This window comes from Pygocentrus nattereri, chromosome 25, assembly GCF_015220715.1.
Source record: "Pygocentrus nattereri isolate fPygNat1 chromosome 25, fPygNat1.pri, whole genome shotgun sequence".
Taxonomy (NCBI): Eukaryota; Metazoa; Chordata; class Actinopteri; order Characiformes; family Serrasalmidae; genus Pygocentrus; species Pygocentrus nattereri.
Window position 1 is genome coordinate 14,649,003 of NC_051235.1, and position 20,447 is coordinate 14,669,449.

Consider the following 20,447-nt stretch of genomic DNA (forward strand, 5'->3'; position numbering starts at 1 on the left):
GGCCGCGCGCTTCTGTCGTTCATTCCGCTTTAGGAACAACAGGCTGATGGAGATTGATGTAGCGAGGAGAGCACTGAGAGCCTAGAAACGTTCCATGAACGCTGAAAGCCCTCATACCGAGTTTTCAGCGAGGACGAACTGGAACTGAAGGATAATGGTGACGGACTGTGTAGCAGGGCGACTCCAAACTCCGACAACAACAACAAGGGTTAATTTCGCCCCAAACTAGCCCGGCTATTGATGAGCTGCCGGATCCTGTCAGCGAGTGAGTTTGATTTGACGCTCACTCAGACGCTCTGAACTGGAAAAACACTACGTCCACGCTGTCCTTTTTCCTCAGTTTTTTTGCTTTATCGGTTACTTTTCTGTCAGTCCAGCGAAGAAAGAGTGTAGTGGAGCTTGCCTCGCCGGTCGTGTGCTTTTTTTCTCCTCTTTGTGCTCTGCGGTTTGGCGCTTAAAGTGAGGAGGTGCTCGAACGGTTTCACTAAACATCTCCCAAACAACGTCCTCGTGTAGACCAGGATTACTACAACTTTTTCCTACCTTCTCCCTTTCTCTCCTCCCCGTGTACAGTCTCTCTCCCTCTCTCCCTCCCTCTCTCTCTCTCTCTTTCGCGGATTGTAAACCGGGACTCGCGCTAGCTCCCTCGTGCAGCTGCGCGTGGCTGAGGAGCGGGAAACATGGATGTACGCTTTTATCCGTCTGCCGGGGGGAGCCACCCGGAGAGCCTGGATTTCTCCCACTGCTTGGGCTACTACGGCTACAACAAGGTGAGAGGCGCTCAGGCTTCTTCTCTTCCTTTGCCCTGACACACGGCGGGGCAAAGTGCGAGGCAGAACTCTCTGTTCTCCAGCTACTTGTCCGAATGGCCCCGTTCCACCTTAAATCGTGCAGCAGTTACGTTGTGGCGCCTCAGGCACCAGAGTGGAAACCAGAGTAAACTGCTGCGCTGTTTAAGGTGGAACGGGGCAGTTGGGACAAGAAGCTGGAGAATAGGAGGCTGAGTTAGCTTCGTGGGCAAAGTTTGCTCCGCTGCCCGCGCGGTCATATCACCGTTACAGCCAGAGTTAGCCTGGCAAACATGATCTGAAGGCTTAGAAGTGCTGCTGAGGAGAAGTCGGCGCATTGCCTGCCTAGTGCAGATGTATGTTTAGCAGCTTGGCATCATTAGGGACGCAGGTGGAAGAGTTAGCCACAAACGCACATCACGGTGCAGTGAAAAAGAAAACAGTGCATTCAGTATAATTTGATCAGCTTACATTTTGCAGTAATTACGTTAATGCGATGTGTTTTACACACGTTCACATCTGAATCAAGTGCATTCGATGCATCCCCGTTTACAATGAAAGCCTTCGCCTCAGATTTGAGCTGTTAGGAAAAACAAACAAACAAAGGAGCAGTTTCTTTTTCCATGCTCCTGTCTAACTTGCCTGCTGGTGCTCAAGCACATGTCAACTTTGGTTGCCCACCTTACTTTCTTTTGGGACCGCTAATAGTAGCTCAAGATGAGTAGGTTGTAACGTGGAGACTCCATCTCATAATGAAGAGTGTCACATTGCATTAAGGCTATGATGGCTGATTAAGAAGAGATTTACACGCACGTAAACCAGTAGTTATGTGAGCCTCCCAAACAAAGAGCTGAGAGCTCCTGTTACTGGACAATGAGTGGATTGTGCTGCCCTGCCACATCGGGGTTGATATGATCGGAATGTTTTTCACTGGAACAGTTGTGTAATTTGGGGGCCTCAGTGTTGTGAGAGCCCTCTGGAAATGTTGCCATTGGGCCACTTGAGTACAGTTTTCAAAGAAAGATCAGCAAGGTTTCCAAGCTCTTTCGCAGGTATCCACACCACTGTGGTGTGGTTTTGGTGTCTGAAAAGTACATCTTGTCTTGTAGATTTTGCAGACTGAGGTCATCTCATCCAGCCTGTGATAAAGATGACGGATAAGAGATAAAAGTGTGTGATGCAAAAGCTTTTCTGAACGACTGATGCCTGCACCACACAGAGAAACCTAACGTTTCCGCTTAAGTTCTTTTAGATAAGCTACAGACTTGGGTGCTACAACATGTATTATGCTGTAACTGCTAGTTCAGTGCTGAAAAACTGACTGTTTAGGCCATGTTGGCGCGCTTGTTTCACGGATCTATGTTTGTATGAACACAAGTCAATGTTTCTGTTCCCTTCAGGGGGAGTTGTCACATATGTAGACTGTAATATAGCTTAACCTGATGCTTTTGGATAATCCTCTTTTCACAAACTGCTTCTAGCTTCTGCCTCTCTGTCTGTCTTCATCTCTACCTCTATCTCTACTTCTTTTATAGCAAAACATAACACAAAGCATGGAAGTTTTCTTTTGTGCGCAGGGCATAATGACTTGTCATGTCCTCAGTCTTACAGTTCTAGAAGTAGGAGAGTGAATATAAAAGTCCTGCTGTGCCGTTTTCTTTGTCAGTCAGATGTCGTTTCCAAGGCGTTGGAGGGAGAAACAGAGAAAGCCTAGTAGGTCAAATAGAGATGGACTCAGGCTGTGTTTGTACCTTTAATGAATGGTGAGTGATGAGTCCTAATGCCTTGATTTATTACTGGGTAATACATTGTTTATACTGGTATAACAGTATCAGTGTCATGCAACAACATTCATTTTCAGCTTTAGCTGTACTGATCAATAACAAAAGCTTTACATCAATGATTGGTGTTTCACATTGTTTGTAAAGATCAGTTAAAAAATAAGGTTGCAATATTTTTTCTGTCAGGTTCTCTTGGGTGTAGTTTTAAAAGAAGCAGAACAGAATAAAACAGTCCAATCAAAACAAGCTATGGCCAGGTTTGTAAGACAGGAAGAATGGAGCCATTGACTCTGTTAATGCAGACTTAAATATCATCTGAATGTAGGATATATTTGGAAAGTATCATGCTTTTATCATAACCATTCATCTGTCTCTCGATTTGATGTGAACATTTGAAAAAGGTCATGTTGATAGGCAAAGAGCACACATGCACAGATGTGTCCTAGAAACATAACTGATAAACTTGTTACAAAGCACTTTAGAGGATGCCTTAGTAATGTAATATAGGCCACTTTACTTCATTATTATTTCTGGGATTAGAAAGTGGGGCGTACTGCACTCATTTAGTTGGATCCCCCAAAATAGTTCCTCTTATGTTGATATTCCACTTTTGATCATGCTGTATCATTCCCAACCGCCTGAGGTGGTTTAGGACTTAAAACAGATATTTAGCTCTTATTCAAATCAGTGTTTCCTTTACAGAAGTTCTGTCAGAGGACTTAATCCAGTTTTAATGCCTGTGAAGTCAAAAGCTCTTTGAAATGCCACAGATTGCTTTAAATCTGCAGCCGTATCAAAACGAGTGGCAAGAACCTTAATTAGGCTCCACGCTCAGGTCTAATGAAACTGTGGCTGATGCTGGACAGTTGGACAAGAAAAAAAGGAAATGATATATGAAATGAAAAGAGGGACTATTTCTCAGTTAGTAAAATGTCCCCAGGCATAGAGAGAAAGGAAATAGAGTTGTTGCAATGTGGTGGCATCGGGATTAGGGAAGAAATCAGGGCCGCAATCTCAGTTTGCTGGGAAATAGCTCTCATTGGCAAAGTGAAACTCTTATTCTTCATTTTTTGATATTCTCTATGAATAACTCTGAGGTACAGTATTAGGGCTGAGTTACTGCTGGTTGTGTGGTTTTGGATTTGACGGGCTCTGGCAGGATTTCGAGACTCTAGTTAAAGGTCCATGAGGATGCTGATTGGCTGCTGCTGCAGGCCAGTTCGCTGCTCTATGGTCCTGGGGTAATGAGTGCGGTTTTGGGCTTGAGCGTTCAGTTTAGACAGAGCACACATGTGGTAGCAGTCAGGGAAAATTTACAAGAAAAACGGCCCACTTCTGAAAGGCTTAAGTGAACACATGCCTACATTGTTTCGGACGATTCTGTTTTGTTAATGTCATTTTGCTGGAAGTCAAGTGGAATTCTTTAACTTGTATGCTTAAATGCGTGCCATGGGATCTCTGGTTGTTTTCAAGTGCTTCTGAATGTCAGTACACTACACTGGGGCCTTTTGATTTGTTTGGCCTGTGTTTTACAACAATGTTAGACTGACAAAGTAAGAGTTGACACACTAAACTAACAGCGCTGGCCTCATAATCATGCGGATGGCATTCGTAGGACTAGATTTGTTTTTATTTTAGTTTTGCAGTTAAGTCAAGTATGCACTCCATTAGTGCTCAGCAGATCAAATCATCTGACGAAATGCTTGACAGAAGGAGTCACTAAATTGATAGTTAATGTGTTCATTCGTGTAAGCATTTCAGTTGTTTGTTCGGTTTGTATAATCTTCAGTTTATTAATGATGCTGCATTATCCTAAGCTTTTGAGTCATGTTGGCCGAAGAAAATGTATGGATAAAATGAGATAGCAAGAGATGTTACAAGTAATGAGACAGCATTTTTCTGAGCTGAGTTTGGCCACAGTTTGGTGATTGTCAGCAGTTTTGGCCATTTCTCTCTCTCTCTCTCTCTCTCTCTCTCTCTCTCTCTCTTTCTTTCTTTCTTTCTTTCCCTCCCTCTCATTGTCCCCACACCTCTATCTGTGATGAAAAGCTTCTTTCAGTTATGCAAGAATGGACGTTTCTCTTTGTGCCTCTCTCTCTCCATGGCGACCCCACTGGACTTTGTGTCAGGAAGTGTGTGTGTGTGCCTGCAAGTGAGGATTTGTACTAACAGATGGCGAGTGTGTACACACACTTGTGACAAATTGCCTCAGAAACACAGCACAGTGGAACATGCACTAATTTCTTTCCTCTGTTCATCAAAACATGTTGAACAAATCATAAACACACCATAAACAATTGGAGAAGATTAGAATCAGTATTATATTTAGCTATCAGGGTCAGCCTGGGTTTAGAGTCATCTCTCGTATTTGATATTGGAAGCTTGATATGTGGGGATGGCTTTGCAGCCGTTGGCTAAAATTGATAAAATTAAGTATCTTAATGTGTTTCCAGTATATCATGGTATCACAAGATTTATTGATATTTAGATTCTTTTTAAAAAAAGTAATGCATCAATTTCTCTTGAGTACTAGTACCACAGAACCTCTCTGCTAACATCCTAACATAGCTTGTTTTGTTTGGAGTGTTTAGTTCTGGTTTCTTCATGTTTTATACCAATAATTTTAGGAATTATTGTATTATGTACTTTTGCAAAATCTAACTTGACCCAAACCAAGTGTTCAGAAAAGAAGCTTACGATTTATTTAGTTTTGTTTTTTTGAACTGGGGATGCAGACCTTTTTAGCTTTTTAGACTTTCTACTCTTCAGTAAATATGTCAAAAAGTAAAAATGTCAGTTTGAAATAGCATCAGCTTGAAATAGCATCTAAATTTCAAATGTAAATACATTTTCAAAACAGTCTGAAGCATCCAACAGCTGACATGCATTGCTGACAATTGTCTTACATCATAATGCTCGCTATCTAGAGAAAACAGTAATACAGATATACTGATAAACAATAGACAACACATCGACGGGCACTACATGGTGGAATGGAATTTACTAAAATGATGTATAAGGAAGAATTTCTGGAACAAAGGATTATTGTGTCAGCCGTTGGAAACTGTTATTTCATGCTCCTGTACAAAGAACAAAGGAAAAAAGGAAATGAGGTGACAACCATCAGAGATGGTAATTTACAAAGGTATTTAAACTCATAGACCCTTCTACTCCCCTACACACACACACACACACACACACACAGACACACACACACACACACACACACACACAGACACACACACACACACTCTCACACGCATTGTTACACAAGCACAAAAGCAAACAAAAACACCCATTCAGATGTGCTGTGGCACACACACTCTTCCCTGAGGCAACATCACTCTTTTGTGATGGATCAGGCATGCAGGGGTTAAACTCCTTGCTCTGCTCTGTGTTTGCACTGTTAGAGTGTACACAGCTGCTGTCATTTCATCATACGCACTGCACACTGGAAGAGTCTATACCTTCTATCTGGCTGGATGTTTTCGTCTATTGGAGCTTAATACTAAATGTTAACTCGCAAAAATCCAAGCCTTGCCCTGTGACCTTAAGCTGAACCACAAGCTTATGTGTAACTCACCCTATAAAAGACTACCTCTTTTCATTCTAACAGTATAGTATATTTGTAATATAATTTGTACTTTTCAAAAAGTGCTTACACATCTGAATTGCATTACATTTACATTTACCAACTTTGTAAGTCAAATATACAGCTAAGCTGTGCTGTGTAGTCACTGTATGGTAAATACTGAGATTAAATAGAATGGTTTAGCAATCCGTGTTATTTACAGATTTGTGAATGTAGTTCAACCCAAATAAGTATGTTTAGCAGTATACTTAAAAGAATTGATTTACTTCAGCTATATCACACTACATAAACCATTCCCAATTATAATTAGATTTTTAAGTGCATGACTAATATCTCAAAGGTATAATTAAACACTTAGGATGAAGCATGTTAATTAGTGTAGTGGTTTACAGTAAGCTAGAAAACATGCAAATTTAGTCTGTGACATTCAGTTCTACAAGACACATCATTAATTTAGCTTGCAAAATGTATAAGTTCTGTAGCTTTTGTTTTTTTTTTTTGCCCCTTAAACTGCCAAAGCCTCCACGTGGGCCCAGACTTCAATTCCCACTCTCATAACTATACATTTTAAATCTTATTATCATAGTAGTTACCAAATAATTTGTAGTAGTTACCGAATAATGAGTCTTAGCATTAATAATTGAACAAAAAGCCTGTAGTTTAAGGGGGTCAAATCAAATGATGTTTACTTCAAACATGTAACAAGCTCATGAAGGACTGGTTTTGTAGACTTGGATTAGGTGTAGTCTGGGACTACACTGCAGTGTCAAAGAGGTTTTGCCACTAATTAAAATAATAATCTAGGCTTAGACTTAATGTAGTGTCCAAGCATTAAGATGCTTAACAGATCAGTAGATTACTCTTTTTCGAGTACTAACACAGTAAAGTGTAGGTGTAAAGGAGCTGATGGTATGTTGTACTCATACTCTGTGTGGGTTTAGGAGAGTCCGATTTGTTGGAGAATCAATCAAAAAGATACAGTTTGAAGGTGTATCTCCTGCTTCTGCAATGACAGGAGAAACACAGAAGGCTTTGTTTTAAAAATCTGCATAGACGCACTTGTTCTGCACCTGTCCAAACACTACTTTACATGAACACACCCTGGGCACAGCTCACTTTGGCCCAGCTTTTTCTCAAAGCTTGATTGATGTAAACTAATCCTTAATCCAGGCCGGTTTTTACATCTAGAGGAAGTGGATACCTGTTTCAGAAGTGTTCAAATTCCTTTTCTAAATGCACTGTCAGTCCAGAGAATATTTTTGGTGGATTTGTCAAGTTCTGTGCTGTGGCAGAGATCATGAGGAAAAAAGGATAATATTTTTAGCACAAAGTTGAACAGAGAGAGTGAGAGTGCCACACATTCAGGGCCTAGCCATGCAAAATTTATTTTCCTTTAACTTATTTATTACTTTTTTCATGCGCTAGTCTCGGGCGCTTATGAAAAACCAGCTGTGTGTATGTCACATTAGCAAAGAGACGTAGGGTTTTGGATTGTTTCTTTGCCTTTGTGCTTGTAGATTGAGTCTTCTGTCAGTTCCTGCACTTCCTTAGCAACACTGCAACAACACTGATAACTGTTGCCATGGCGGCTGCCCAGACAAAGTGTCCTTCTCTTTGCAGTGAGTGAAAATGCTGGTCGCCAGAATTATCAAGTGTTGAAAGGAAAACAACATCGGGCCTCAGCGATCAGGTTTCACATGACAGCTCTTTAGATGGAGATTTTACTGAAGAGGAAGCAGATGTGAGGTTTTGCTTCATGTTTCCTTAGACTGATGCATGTTCAGCCCGTCCAGGGAAACTTCCAGATGTGATGTTATTTTTTCATCACTTCATAATATCAGCAGGTCATAAAATGGTAAACTGTTGAAGATGATGTTGTCATTAGGATTTGCCAAACAAAGAGGATGACATCATGTTACATGTAATGTGATGACAGATTGTGAAATGCATTTCAAGTTCTTGAATATGATATAAACCTCGAATGAAAGTTATGCACAACCTGACTACTAATGAGTAACCTTAACATTCTTTAGGTGTGTTTTATTGCATTTGTACGAGGGCGTGGACACTATGACTAAAGGTTTTGAGCATTGTTATAAATTATGTTGTAATACATTTTGAGTACTTTATGGAGCATTTTGAAAAGATGAGCAATGGCTGGGCGAGATGGCAAAAGTATATCACGATACTTCAAGATATTTTTTATTATACATGATATTTCATGGATGTCAGCCCATGCTATCATTTTGTTTTATTCATTTATTTTTAACACTTTATTCTTCTGTTTCTTTTAAAGTAGTCCAGTCCTTTAAAAGCTCATGTAAAAAAATGTATTAATAATTTTTCATAGCCTTTTTTAACGAATCACTGATGTTTTGCTGCTGTAACTTGTCTCTTCCTGTTTGTTAATATCTCATTAATGTCTACTAGAGTGAAAACAAACTCATGGGATCATGTTAGGCTTGCAGTGATGGCCACTTCTTGGAAATGCACTAAATGTGAATGCTGGTGAATGTACCACTACTGAACTGTGTGAACTAAATGTCAGAAAGATGAACTACACTGAGACACACACTGAAGTGACCTTCCAATCATATCACATTCTCTTCAGAAAGATGAACTGAAATCAAATGAAGTGCTCATCTCTCTATCCCTCTTTCTCTCTCTCTCTCTCTCTCTCTCTCTCTCTCTCTCTCTCCCTCTCTCTCCCTCTCTCTTTATCTGTCTATTGATCCTTGTCCTAGATGAACTTGGATTGTAATGCAATTGTGGTTCCAGGACGAGAGAGTCAGTCACTGGTAGCAGTTGTAGTCATATATCCCATAAATACAGCCTGTAAATATATCCAGTAAATCTGAGAGAGCATGTTGTGTGGCTGAGTGATTGCCCACTTCAGTTGAAACACAAAGATAATACTCTTGTGTCTTGTACTGCACAGTATGGCCAAGGCCACTACAAGCATTTCAGTGTTTGATACAAGTTATGTGGCTACATATGCGTGTATGCGTTTTGAGAGAATTCCCTCACTGATAGTGTCTTTTCGCCCAGTTCCAGCACTCACCTAAAATCTTCCGTGTGATTGATTATCTATATAGAGTGCTGTTGTGCAGCTGATAAACGTAATTATGCTAATCTGTAGCCGACACCCACCATTAGCCAGATGAGATCAGCTGTTATAGAGCACATCTTTAACCTCACTGCTTCTGATTATCTTCCCAAACATGAGCCTTTATACTGTTAAGCTAGCCTCAGTTTCAGCCGTCATGGTCTGGAACACCACAAAAGTAATCTCGAAGTTGGGGAAAATGGAATCGAATCTGATTGGTTCCACTGGCTTTTTATGGCAGAGGAGAGTATGTGTGTAAACACTGAAGAGCCTATAGAGTTCCTCTGCATCTCTGTGATGTTCTGAGGGTCAATTTTTTCATACCCCCATTAAGCTCCACTGATTATGGACTACTACAGTGATTTAAATTGCTAACACTAACATCAAACAGTTCGAACATTATAAAGAAGTACAGCAAGAATATATATTCAAAACAAACTAAGCTATTCAAGAGCTAAGAAAGAGCAGAACTAGAAACTAGAAGAGGTTGTCTAAAAGAGGAATATAGGTTCTTAACCCTTTAAAACCACAGGCTTATTACATCTTAGATCAGCTATATGGGCTATGATGCAAATGAGTTGTTCATGTTTCTTTCAGGTGTTCTTTAGTAAAGGCAATTTTAATGTATAGAACCATGGCAGCTCAAAGAACCATTCATGGTTCTTCACATGGTTAAATGGTTCTACTCAATAAAGAGTTCTATAAAGGTTCTATAAAGAATGTCAACAAAAAGGGTTACATTGAATGTATGTTTGTATACATAATTGAATATATATGTTTGTTGTTACTAGAAACATTTTTGCTGCTAGGATTGTACGTTATAGACATGTGTTAAAAAAAAAAAAGGTTGGACTCATCAGTTGGTCCTGGCCATATAAAGGGGTTTTCAGTAGTTCTTTGCATGGATATATGGTTACTTGACAAACACCTTTTATATTAGGTGCAGCGTCTTCTGTTGAATCACTCTAAATAACCCTTTTTAGCACCTTTATTTTTAAGAGTGTAAATACAGTAAAACTGTTGGACATAATAATTGTTATGCCTTTCAGAATACAAAACTATTGCAGCTCTACAAAAGGCAGTCTATAGGCTACAGGTGAGATTCAAAGATGCACACTTGCACTGAAAAATAAAACATGCCATGTTCACTATGCTCATGTGTTGGAAAGCTCAGATCTAATCGTGGTGCTGATTCACCTCCTGACTGTGGCCTTATGGTACTTGTACTTTGTGTATTTTGTGGTCTGTAACCTGAGAGAGTTTGGGGCTATTGAGTGACAAATGCGAAAGAGAGAGAGAGAAATGGTAATAATGCCCAATCTGACTAATGTAGCATGGCTGTGCTGCACATTTTTTCCCCTTTTGTTTTGTAAATGGCTGCTCTCGAATGAAAGGTGTCTGTACAGGGAGTAAGTCATTTGGTCTAAGAAATTAATGCATCTCATATATTATTTTAGCATTGGATATCAGTAGGTCCCTTAGACACATGCACATTTGTGTGTGATCCTTATTAATGTTTCACAGAAAGAAAGAAAGAGTGAGGCAGAGAAAAGCAGCATTGATTAAGAGATGCTGAAAAGTGTCATCAGATCGTCCTCTGAGATTGCGTTGAACAAAGATTTCGAAGACTCTTTTTTTTATTCAGGAATTCGTCCTCCTCTCCCTTGCAGCTCAAAGAGAACAAGCTCACATTGCACTGATGCCAACGAACAATGTGGAAAAGGTTTAGAGTGTCCTTGTCCCTTTGTTGGGAAATGACCTGAAATTCAGAGCTTGACCCTGTTCCAAAGCACTCCTCCAAACCTCATTTATAAAAGCCAATATAGAATGATGATTGGTCAAATTGGTCAGTAGATATTCCTGTTATGAATCTGATAATACAGAGGTAAGCCTGTTCCACACATTGTTTTGGTTTTGCTAAGTCTGGGCCCTCTTTTGTCTTTTAGCTAACAAATATCTCAAATAGAAGGATAAGAAAAAGCTTTGAGTCAACAGTAGATACATTGCATTGAGATGCATTGTGTTACAACATCAGTTGTACAAGTACTGAAGCAAACTTTAGGCATTTTATTTGCTTGGCCTGGTCTGCCTAACTGGTAATATTTGCAAGTTTTTTTTATTGCTTCATATTCTTAGATGTCCATTCGTTACTGCCGTTAGATCTTGGCACCAAACCTGGTTATTCAGTCAAGTGCGTCCCGAGAGATTGTGATCCCACAGCCAGTGAATACATCCATCTAATTTTAATCTGTAGGTCCAATCAGCAGATTCAGCAAACTTGTATAGTGATTTCCTGTGTCAGTGGTCTTTTATGGCATTTCTGAGATCATAATTTGATTAGTAATTGCACTATACGTTTTATGACCTCAAAGCTACAGAAGCAGAACAGAACGAAATGTCGATGTTGATAATGCAACAGAAACATAAACTGTATTGGCTGAATAATATAGACATTAGAGAAGCAGTATCAAATGTGTTTTCTGATCTTACTAGCAATGCCGACTAAATCTTCTCTACAGTTTGCGGATGTCTCTTTTGAAAATGTGAAAATAATTAGGCCTATATTTGGTGCTGCGGGGGTCTAATGATTATTTAAAAACAATATTTTTGGTGCTCACTAGGCTGTTCTTTCCAGGTTTGTTCTGTTTTTTTTCTCCAATAGCCTCAACCTTGCTGATTTATTAAAGGAAACAGTCTCATTGCCCCAGGAACAGCCATTTCTCCGAGCTGTTTTCTAAGAGCTAGTCAGTCATTTGTCAATGTGCGGCTCAAGAAGTATTTTGTCCCATAAATGTTAGGCCTTGCACACCCACACAGTTCTATTTCAAAGGCTGCCATGAGATACCTATCCATTTCTGCCTCTATTCAGTTTTCCTCAAGTTTAACCGGTAGTTAAAAAGCGTTCAGTGCAAGGCCGTATGTGTAACTGCTCAGAGAGAACATGAGCTAATTATTGCACCATTCCACTACTACACAATAGAGTCTACTGAAAACAGTATAGGAGCTACAGCTCTCTTAGAGCTCAATTGAAAATGTCTCTCATTTTCTTTTCCAACTCAGAGAGTAAAATCAGAATGCTGCACTGTTATTAGTTTTTTATTGCATTGATCCAACTCCTCTCCCACAACAGATTCCGATATCTGAACTCTGATACTGGTGGTATGTTGAGGCACTTTTGTTTTAAAGTACATGAACATATGTATATGTGCATATGTGTGTGTGTGTGTGTGTGTGTGTGTATCAGATGTCACATCTGACAGGTATCAAGTCTGATAATGACTCAATATATCTAGTTATTACTGGTCTTGCTTTCTAGTTATTCACATTACTTCTGCTCATTCTGCTCTCATTTGTAGTCTCTACATTTCACCCAGGCATCAGTCTTTGTTTTGACATCCATTTGCAGTGAAGGTGAGAGAGAGAGAGAGAGAGAGAGAGAGAGAGAGAGAGAGAGAGAAAATCCTCTGCCCTCATTAATGTAGCAGTAGAATGAAGTGTCTGATATCATGCGTCAGATGATGAGGTGAAATCATAGCTATCTGATTTTTCCATTAGTCTTTTGTTTGACCGCTCCTTGTTGTGCTACATGCACCCACAATCCTCCGCGGCTCCTTTTTGCCCCTGTATGGACTGACAAAAACAGCAGGTGTTCAAATACTAGTAGGGCTCAGTGAGCAAAGAGTTCAGAGAGTCGGAGTAAATAAAAGACTCATTTGAATGAGCAAACAGAACACACTGAAAACCGATTGGGGGAGGGGGGGGGGGTAACATGTTTTTTTGTTCCTCGCTGACAAAAGTAAGACCACCTTTGCATTAATGCCATGGACTCAAGTATGGGTTGGCCAGAGGCTCTTTTTGACATTCTTTCGCCACTGCCACTCTGCCGTGTTTATCTTTTTTCAACCTGCGATTTTCTGGGATTTCCCAACCAGGAAAGGTCCTCAACCACAGCTGGGTGCTGTGTTATGGAAATCGGGTAACCATGTGTGTGTTTGCTATTGGCTTAGAAAGGTCATCAGTTACTGATCCTTCAGCTAGCCCCATTCATCCCCCCTCCAAAAACGTAATACAGGGTAGCAGGCTAATGTCCAAATCCCTCCTAATCCAATTCTGCCCAAGCACCGATACGGTGCCGTTTAAAGTCATCTTCACCCAATAAATAAACTTTAATAGTCTCTACAAAAAAGCTAATATAAATTGGAAAAGCACCATCATCCTCTCTCAGGATTTTAATGGAATCTTTTATAGGAGTGCATTAGTCTGATAAGAATAAGGACCCTTTGTTTTCCCAGGGAATGCAATTTGCCATAATTTTAAATGAAATGTTAGATATTATGCACATTCTCTTTCTGTCTTTTTCTCTCTCTTGGCCTCTCAAACACAATTTTCTTCCTCTCTTCATTTTTCATTTGTTAGAGTCCTGCCCTTGAGAGGATTTGGTTCATCTCTATATGTAGATGACAGTCTACATCATTATTACAAAGCTTCAATTTATAATGCAGTTGATTCCTTGATGGCGTTCTGCCCTTCAGCTTGGTCCAAATATCCATTGTCAAACGTCTGGTACAGCTGAACTTCAGAAGTGTCATTTAGTACGTACTCTAAATGTTACCCTTTCAGCCCAGGCCTAAACAAATTTGGGCTTGTGTACTCTGTCGCTCCAAGGACACTCGCTTTAAAAGCCTGCAAGCTCATTCTTTTGACTGTGCTTGACAGAACTACCCGGAGCAATTAATCATTTGACTATAGCATGTGTTGAGATGATAGTGAATCAGACACATGGAGGAAAACAGGGACCTTTCACACATATGTTTGCACTGTCTTCCAGTTCACCAACCATGAAATTGTTTTCTTGTTCACGACTGCATGTTTTCCATTGTAATACAAACCTCCAGTTTCCTGCAAAGTCGACAAGCCTTCCCAGCTCCTCTCTTTACTAATGTGGCTAAATGAAAGCGTGTTTGAGGTTGATCATATTGTAACACATTTTGACACATTCTCAGTTTTGATGTCGAGCGAAAAAGAAGAAAACAGTATAAAACCAGAGATTTCGGTGAGCATTAACTCCACTGTAGGAGTGGGGGAGAACGAAAAGATGATTGAAGTACTGTGAGCCTTTCATAGAAACATATGGTTTCCCTCAGTGCTGATATTTATTTCATGCGCGTATTAAAAGCGGAGAGTGGCTGCTTTGTAGTTGCTTTCCAAAAATCGTACATTGATTGCTTCATTGCTGATGTGATTTTTATTGGCCTCAGAAGCATCCTTAACAAAAACGCCAGCCCGTCCCTCTGTACTACAGAGCAACTGAATGTTGCATTTGGGTTCTAATAAAGTTGTATTAGGGGAGCCGAACAGCTGGTTCCCATCTGGAGCTTTTAGGGAAAGTATTGACATGGGTTGGGGGCATACATAGCCACTACCTCCCTATTAGAAACTACTCAGGTTGGATTTTAGAATTTAGAAAAATGTCCCTGATTGTTTGCAAAATTAAATATGGTGGGAAGAGTTTTGACTTTGAAAATGTTGTGGATAAACTGATATTTTTTGTCAAAAGTGTATTTCTGAATAGCTGTGTTGGTAGAGCTGTATCAATACTACGATAATTCATTGAATTGTGATATTGTTTGTCAAGATGCTGGATTGATGCTTGGAGTCCTTGCATTGATATTTATGTAATTGATTAATTGTTTTATTAACTATCTATTCATACTAGTTACAGTTCAAACAATGTGAATGAAGCACCAGTTTCATGCTTATAAGAAGCAATGAAAGTCTTTCTCATAAGATGTTGTGCGCAATTTCTGGACCTGGCTTGTTGTTTGCTTCGCCATTCTCTGTGGTGAAAACAACCAGTGGAGGTAAAAGTGTCAACCATCATGATCTAACCAGGGATATTAGTGAGCTAATAGGCAATGCTCAACTCTACATGATGGTTACAGGCTATGATCATGAAGTTTTTGGCTTTGGCAGTTTGTGGGGAACATTTTTAGGCATCCTTACATATATTTCAACAACAGCAGTCAATCCTCCAGGGAATAGTGCCTCTTCTGATTACTTATGAGAGGTGTCCTGTTGAGAAGTGGCTTTGGGAGGCAGCAGACTGTGGTTCAGTCTAAAAGTTTGCACATGTTTCAAGAACCAGGTTGTTGTGTCCATATATTCATCCTTTCTAGAGCAAGAAAGGAAACTGATTTTATATCAGCACTCTTATGTTTGGAGAAGAGTGAAGCTCTGTTACTTTGAGAAGATTTTATTACCTTTAAAGATGAAGAGCAGACACTAGGACATCTCTCTTATCCAAAAACTTTCATTGCACTTGAGTGAATAACGGAACAGAGTTTAAATTGCTTTTTTCTCACTGTTGCAGACAAAATACTATTGAGGCTTCACTTTTTACATGCTTTTGAAGTTTAGTTCATGCTTTTAAATCGGTGTTCTTTGGTGACAGCAAGTGCTGAACACTTTGGCATCTTTGGCTACAAAAGTGCTTTATGTGCCAGATCGATGAAAAGCATCGCCAACCTTCCTCAACCCTCACGCTCCTCATCCTCCTCACAGCTCCTTTAAATTGCACAGGTAAATTGGACTTGAGCAAGTTCTCTCTAGAGACCTGCACGATCTTTTCCTTTCTTCTTTTCTTTTCTTTTTTTTTTTCTTTATTTCTTGATGTGGGAGAAAGCTGTTGAAAGATTGCATCGTATCATCTCAGTATTAACTGGGTTTTGATTAAAGTGTTACAGTACAGTTGTCCAAGGTTAACCAGCCGTAATGAAAGAGCGTGAAAATAATGACACGCTGTGTGGTTTTATGAAAGCTTGTGACTGTTCCAGTTAATACTCTCTATCTAACCTTTTATCATGGGCCTGTTTTCCAAAAGGATCGTAAAGGTCATTGTAAGACACCAGAAAGAGTGCACTGATCTTTTATACAATGCTTTTAGGAGAGTGAGTGGAAAAGAGGTAATGGGAATGAACATTATTCACCCATTTTCGCAGTATATCCATCTGTTTCTGCACTTGTTCTGTTTCCATCCATGATTCCAGCCCATCTGTAATGACACAAAAAAATCTGAATTTGATTCGGTACAGTGTAGCGATGTCTTAGTCTGATACAACAAAAATATTTTTTTCCAAACAACAAAAATACAGATACTGTGTGTTAATATGCTAATACTTTTGTTTTCAGTTTTTAGAGTTTTTAATCGAGATGCAGGATAATAAGAAAAATTGGCATTGGACTGATGTTTTGAGTTGACTGATATTTCACACTGATATTTGATAATGTTGAAATGTTATCAGATATTGAATGTTTAGGAGACATTAGGTTACTGCTGTAAAATATCTGGATTTTTATTCACATAACTGTGGTTATAACTATATAGAAATAAGTATTTTCTTTTATTTTCCTGATTTCTACAATTTATAAATGCATATGTGCCAGTGGCAGATATGTATGTTAAAAAATATCTAATATCTGCTTTGGCCACAATTCACTTTTCAGTGCATCCCTAGTATTTTGCAATGCAGTGTACTGCCCTGATCTAACGCTCTAGCCACAAGCTAATATGTTTGCCCCAAACTAACACACTAGCTACAAGCTATCATGCTAGGTATGATATAATGATACAGTACGGGACGCCGGAATTACAAGGCAATACAGTTTGATACACGATGTTGTTACATTTCTTTCAATGGATGGTTAAAAACCCACTTTTGTAATTGAGATGTGTAAGTATTAAGAGTGTTTTTGAGGTATTAAGAATCTCCAGACAATGTAAATGATCCTTAACAATTTTTTGGCATGAGCCATATGTCCATGCCAAGAAGCATTTAGGAGCAGGAGCCTTTATTTTTCAGAGTTTCTGTCTGAATGTCATTTAACCAGCCAGTGCACCATTTGAATTTTACGAAGGGAGATTTACCTGCCCTATAATCTTCTGGTCTCTATTGTTGTGCAAACACTTCATAGCGAAGTCTTTGACAAAAGTGTGTTATTCTACAGTCTGCAGTGACTAGGCTTAAAAAAGCAGTAAGCTAAGCTTTTTGAATTGCTGGTTTAGTTGTCATTTTTGAAGAGTGCAGCCATTGCACACTGTGCACTCTGACAAGACCTTGTAGGAGAATAGCAATGACAACAAAATGCTCAGCTTGAGTGAAATGAATTTGGAAGTTTTACAGCTCACTTGTTACCTTTCTCAGTCTCAGAGCAACTCTTTATTTCAATTATTAAACTCCTGCCAGCACTCATATAAAAATAAACACACAGACTCTGGATAGCATGTAATTCAACAGATCTCGAGTATATGTTCAGCATCAAAGAACAGTAGACTTCAGCGTGTTTCCGGGGGTGCAGTCTATGGCTGTTTGTGTTCACTTGTCCACTCATCCTGGGGTCACCAGATGTAGCAGAGCAGCTGCTTTCTTCAACAGTAGCAGAAGGTCTTGAATGAAAAGTCTTGGTCAGTTCAGGGGAATATTGTTTTATAACCATTCCCCCTTTAACCCATCCCTAATAAACCTCTCATAGGAGAGCATTCATCTCCTCCTGCTTTCCTGGCTTGCACGTCAAATCGTTGGAGACTAAAGACTTAGAGAAATAAAGGAAAAATAGAAAAAGAAACACTGTTTGCATAAGCTTGATCCTGCCCTTCAGTCAACTCCTCAGTTCCACCAGCATTTTGCAAGGAATGCAGTAAAATCTGGATAAAAACAACGAGGTTACAATTGCAGCTAATGAGGCAGCAGAGAGGACTTAGAAAAAGGAAACACTAACTCTGTTTGACTTCCAGTATCTGTAATTACCCTGGTGATCGGCCGTTTTTGCTCTCCCTCACACAAAAAAAGAAACTGAGGCCTATTCATCTGTGTTCTGTCAAAGGCTGAAGGCAATTAAGTTGCTATCTGCTTTATCTCTGTCCCTTGGCCACTGTAATGGAGGTAGTTGAGATTAAGTAGAAACAGAAAGGGACACTTTCACTCTGACGGTGCATTTACTATACAAGAAAAAATACAAGAGTAATGTGTTTCCTAATTGATATATACTCGCATATAGGCTTTGAATATGCAGTACGCATGAACTTTATTGTGCTTTAAAGTGTTTGAAGGAACCTGTATTAAACAATTATAAATTTAGCACTCAAAAACATTCATGACACTTCAGTATCATTTATTTTTAATGACATCCAGCCATTTATTTTTGTTATATTACAGTTATTCCATTCTTCTGTTGAATTAGTTTAAGAGATAAAACAGCATCAACATGTGTAACATGAGAATAATATACCTAATTTCACTGGCCCTTAAATAGGCAACCATTTGTGTTTAATTCATAATTGAATAGTTGTGTCTAATCTTTGGTACTGAGCACAGGGATAGTGCTTGTGCCTAATTTCAAGTAGTCTGTAGTTCAAGTGTTTCAAATCTTTGTGTGTCATTCTTAGGACAATCAATTGTATCTAATCTTTGTGATTCAGTTAAAGGGAAGTAGCAGTTTAAGTGTGTCTAATGTCAGTGATATTGCAATGGGAAACAGTTTGAGTCTTATTTCAGCAATGCTGCCATATTGGAGAGTTAATATTTAATCTGTGTGACTGTGAATTTGTGTGTAATCTCAGCACTGAGTTAACATATAATCTCAGTGATTCTGTTTTGCCACTGTGTTTAATCTCTGACACTATGCCAGGAAAGTGCTCATGTCTACTTTGGCTGGTTTTGTAGTGGGAGAGAGAGTGGCAGTGGCTAACCTCAGTGATTCCAGAGCAGGAGAGTGTTTGTGTCTAATGATTGCGAGGCTGAAGGGCTAGCCGAGGAGAGCCGTGATATTTGGAGTAATTCACCAGCGCGAGCGCTCACGCTTTAGAGGGATGCCGTTGGACGGCCACAAGGTTGAGAGCTAATTAGAGCTTTAAAAGCCTATCAGTAGTGTGTGATTGCTGGCTGTGCTGGCTAAACGGCCGTTATTTGGTATGCTTCGAAAGTTTCCCCCTCCCAGTGAGGGCTCAATAGACAGCAAATTATTTTCATTTTAATTGCTTGTAGGTGGAGACATGAAATAACGGGGCATATTTGTGTTCAATCTGCTGCATTTTTATCACAATGTGGAGGAAAACATTGTTAGCGGGAGTTAATTAACAAATATGAGTAATTGCTCTATACACATACTCATCAGCGGTGTGTTCACAACAGGCGAGCCTGCAAGTGCTAACAACAAAGTGCTACATAAATCAAAGTGCTTTTGCTTTGCCAAAGCAGAACCCTTGGGAGGTACCTTACTGCTTAATTAGAATCTAGAAGGATCTTGTTTTAAGTGTTGGGTGAGCAAGCTCTTGAATAACAATGACGAATTAGGCCCCAGAACGCCAGCTGTGTGTTTTGGAACATGGAAAGCATTATATGCTATTTCTACACAGTTAGTAAAGTGCTATGGGGAGGGCGCCGTGCCAAATACACTCTTGTCCATGAAGATTTGCTGGGGGATATTAATGCCGGTATTACTGTTACTGGCAGCCGTTCTGCCAAAATTAGTCCAGAGTGTTCATTTCAAAATTACCCAGATGGGGTTACATGGACTGTATCGATTTTATGAGTCTATTTATGAAAGATTTCTTTTTCACAGCATAATATATGGAAATGTGTTGTATAACACCGCTCTGCTAGTCTTAATTCATGGACATTGTTGAAAATTACATTGGTGTGCTGTTGGCCACAAAGTATGGCTGCTTTTCAGTGTTGGTTTGAGTGGTCTTGTTGAAAGACATCCAGCTTGAGGGTCATCAACATGCAAATTGTAGTAACACAGTCAAGGAAACAGAAGCTTAATCCTACATAATTGGCTGATCATTACCATTTAATGTTCAGCTTGACTGTTTTGCTCTACATGAATTAGCTGTTTGTTGTACTCTTTGACTGTTGTGCTCTAGATGAATTAGGCAATTGTTGTTCTCCTGATTGTTTTACTCTATGAATTAGACATTTGTTGTGCACTTGCTTGTGGAAGAAGGACCGCTGCCCAGATCGTGTTTGCACCACCACATTGTTGCAGCATATGATCATTAACTCGTCCTAACAAAGGAGGAGCATGTCATTGATGCTATAGAGATCGCAATGACTGACACTTGTGAGAGTAGTCTAGCTTACAGTCATGCAGATGTGCCACAGACGGGCATATGGACTGTCTGT

General features: G+C 39.6%; 1 protein-coding gene across 1 annotated transcript in view; it reads left to right on the forward strand.

Annotated features, from left to right (window-relative positions):
- Positions 1-671: 671 nt before the first annotated feature.
- tox3 (TOX high mobility group box family member 3) overlaps positions 672-20,447 on the forward strand; it is a 62,625-nt gene continuing 42,849 nt past the window's right edge. Inside the window, exon 1 of the mRNA XM_017693221.2 lies at positions 672-770. Coding sequence (XP_017548710.1) covers positions 681-770 — 90 coding nt within the window. The 5' untranslated portion in view covers positions 672-680. The remainder of the gene's footprint in view (positions 771-20,447) is intronic.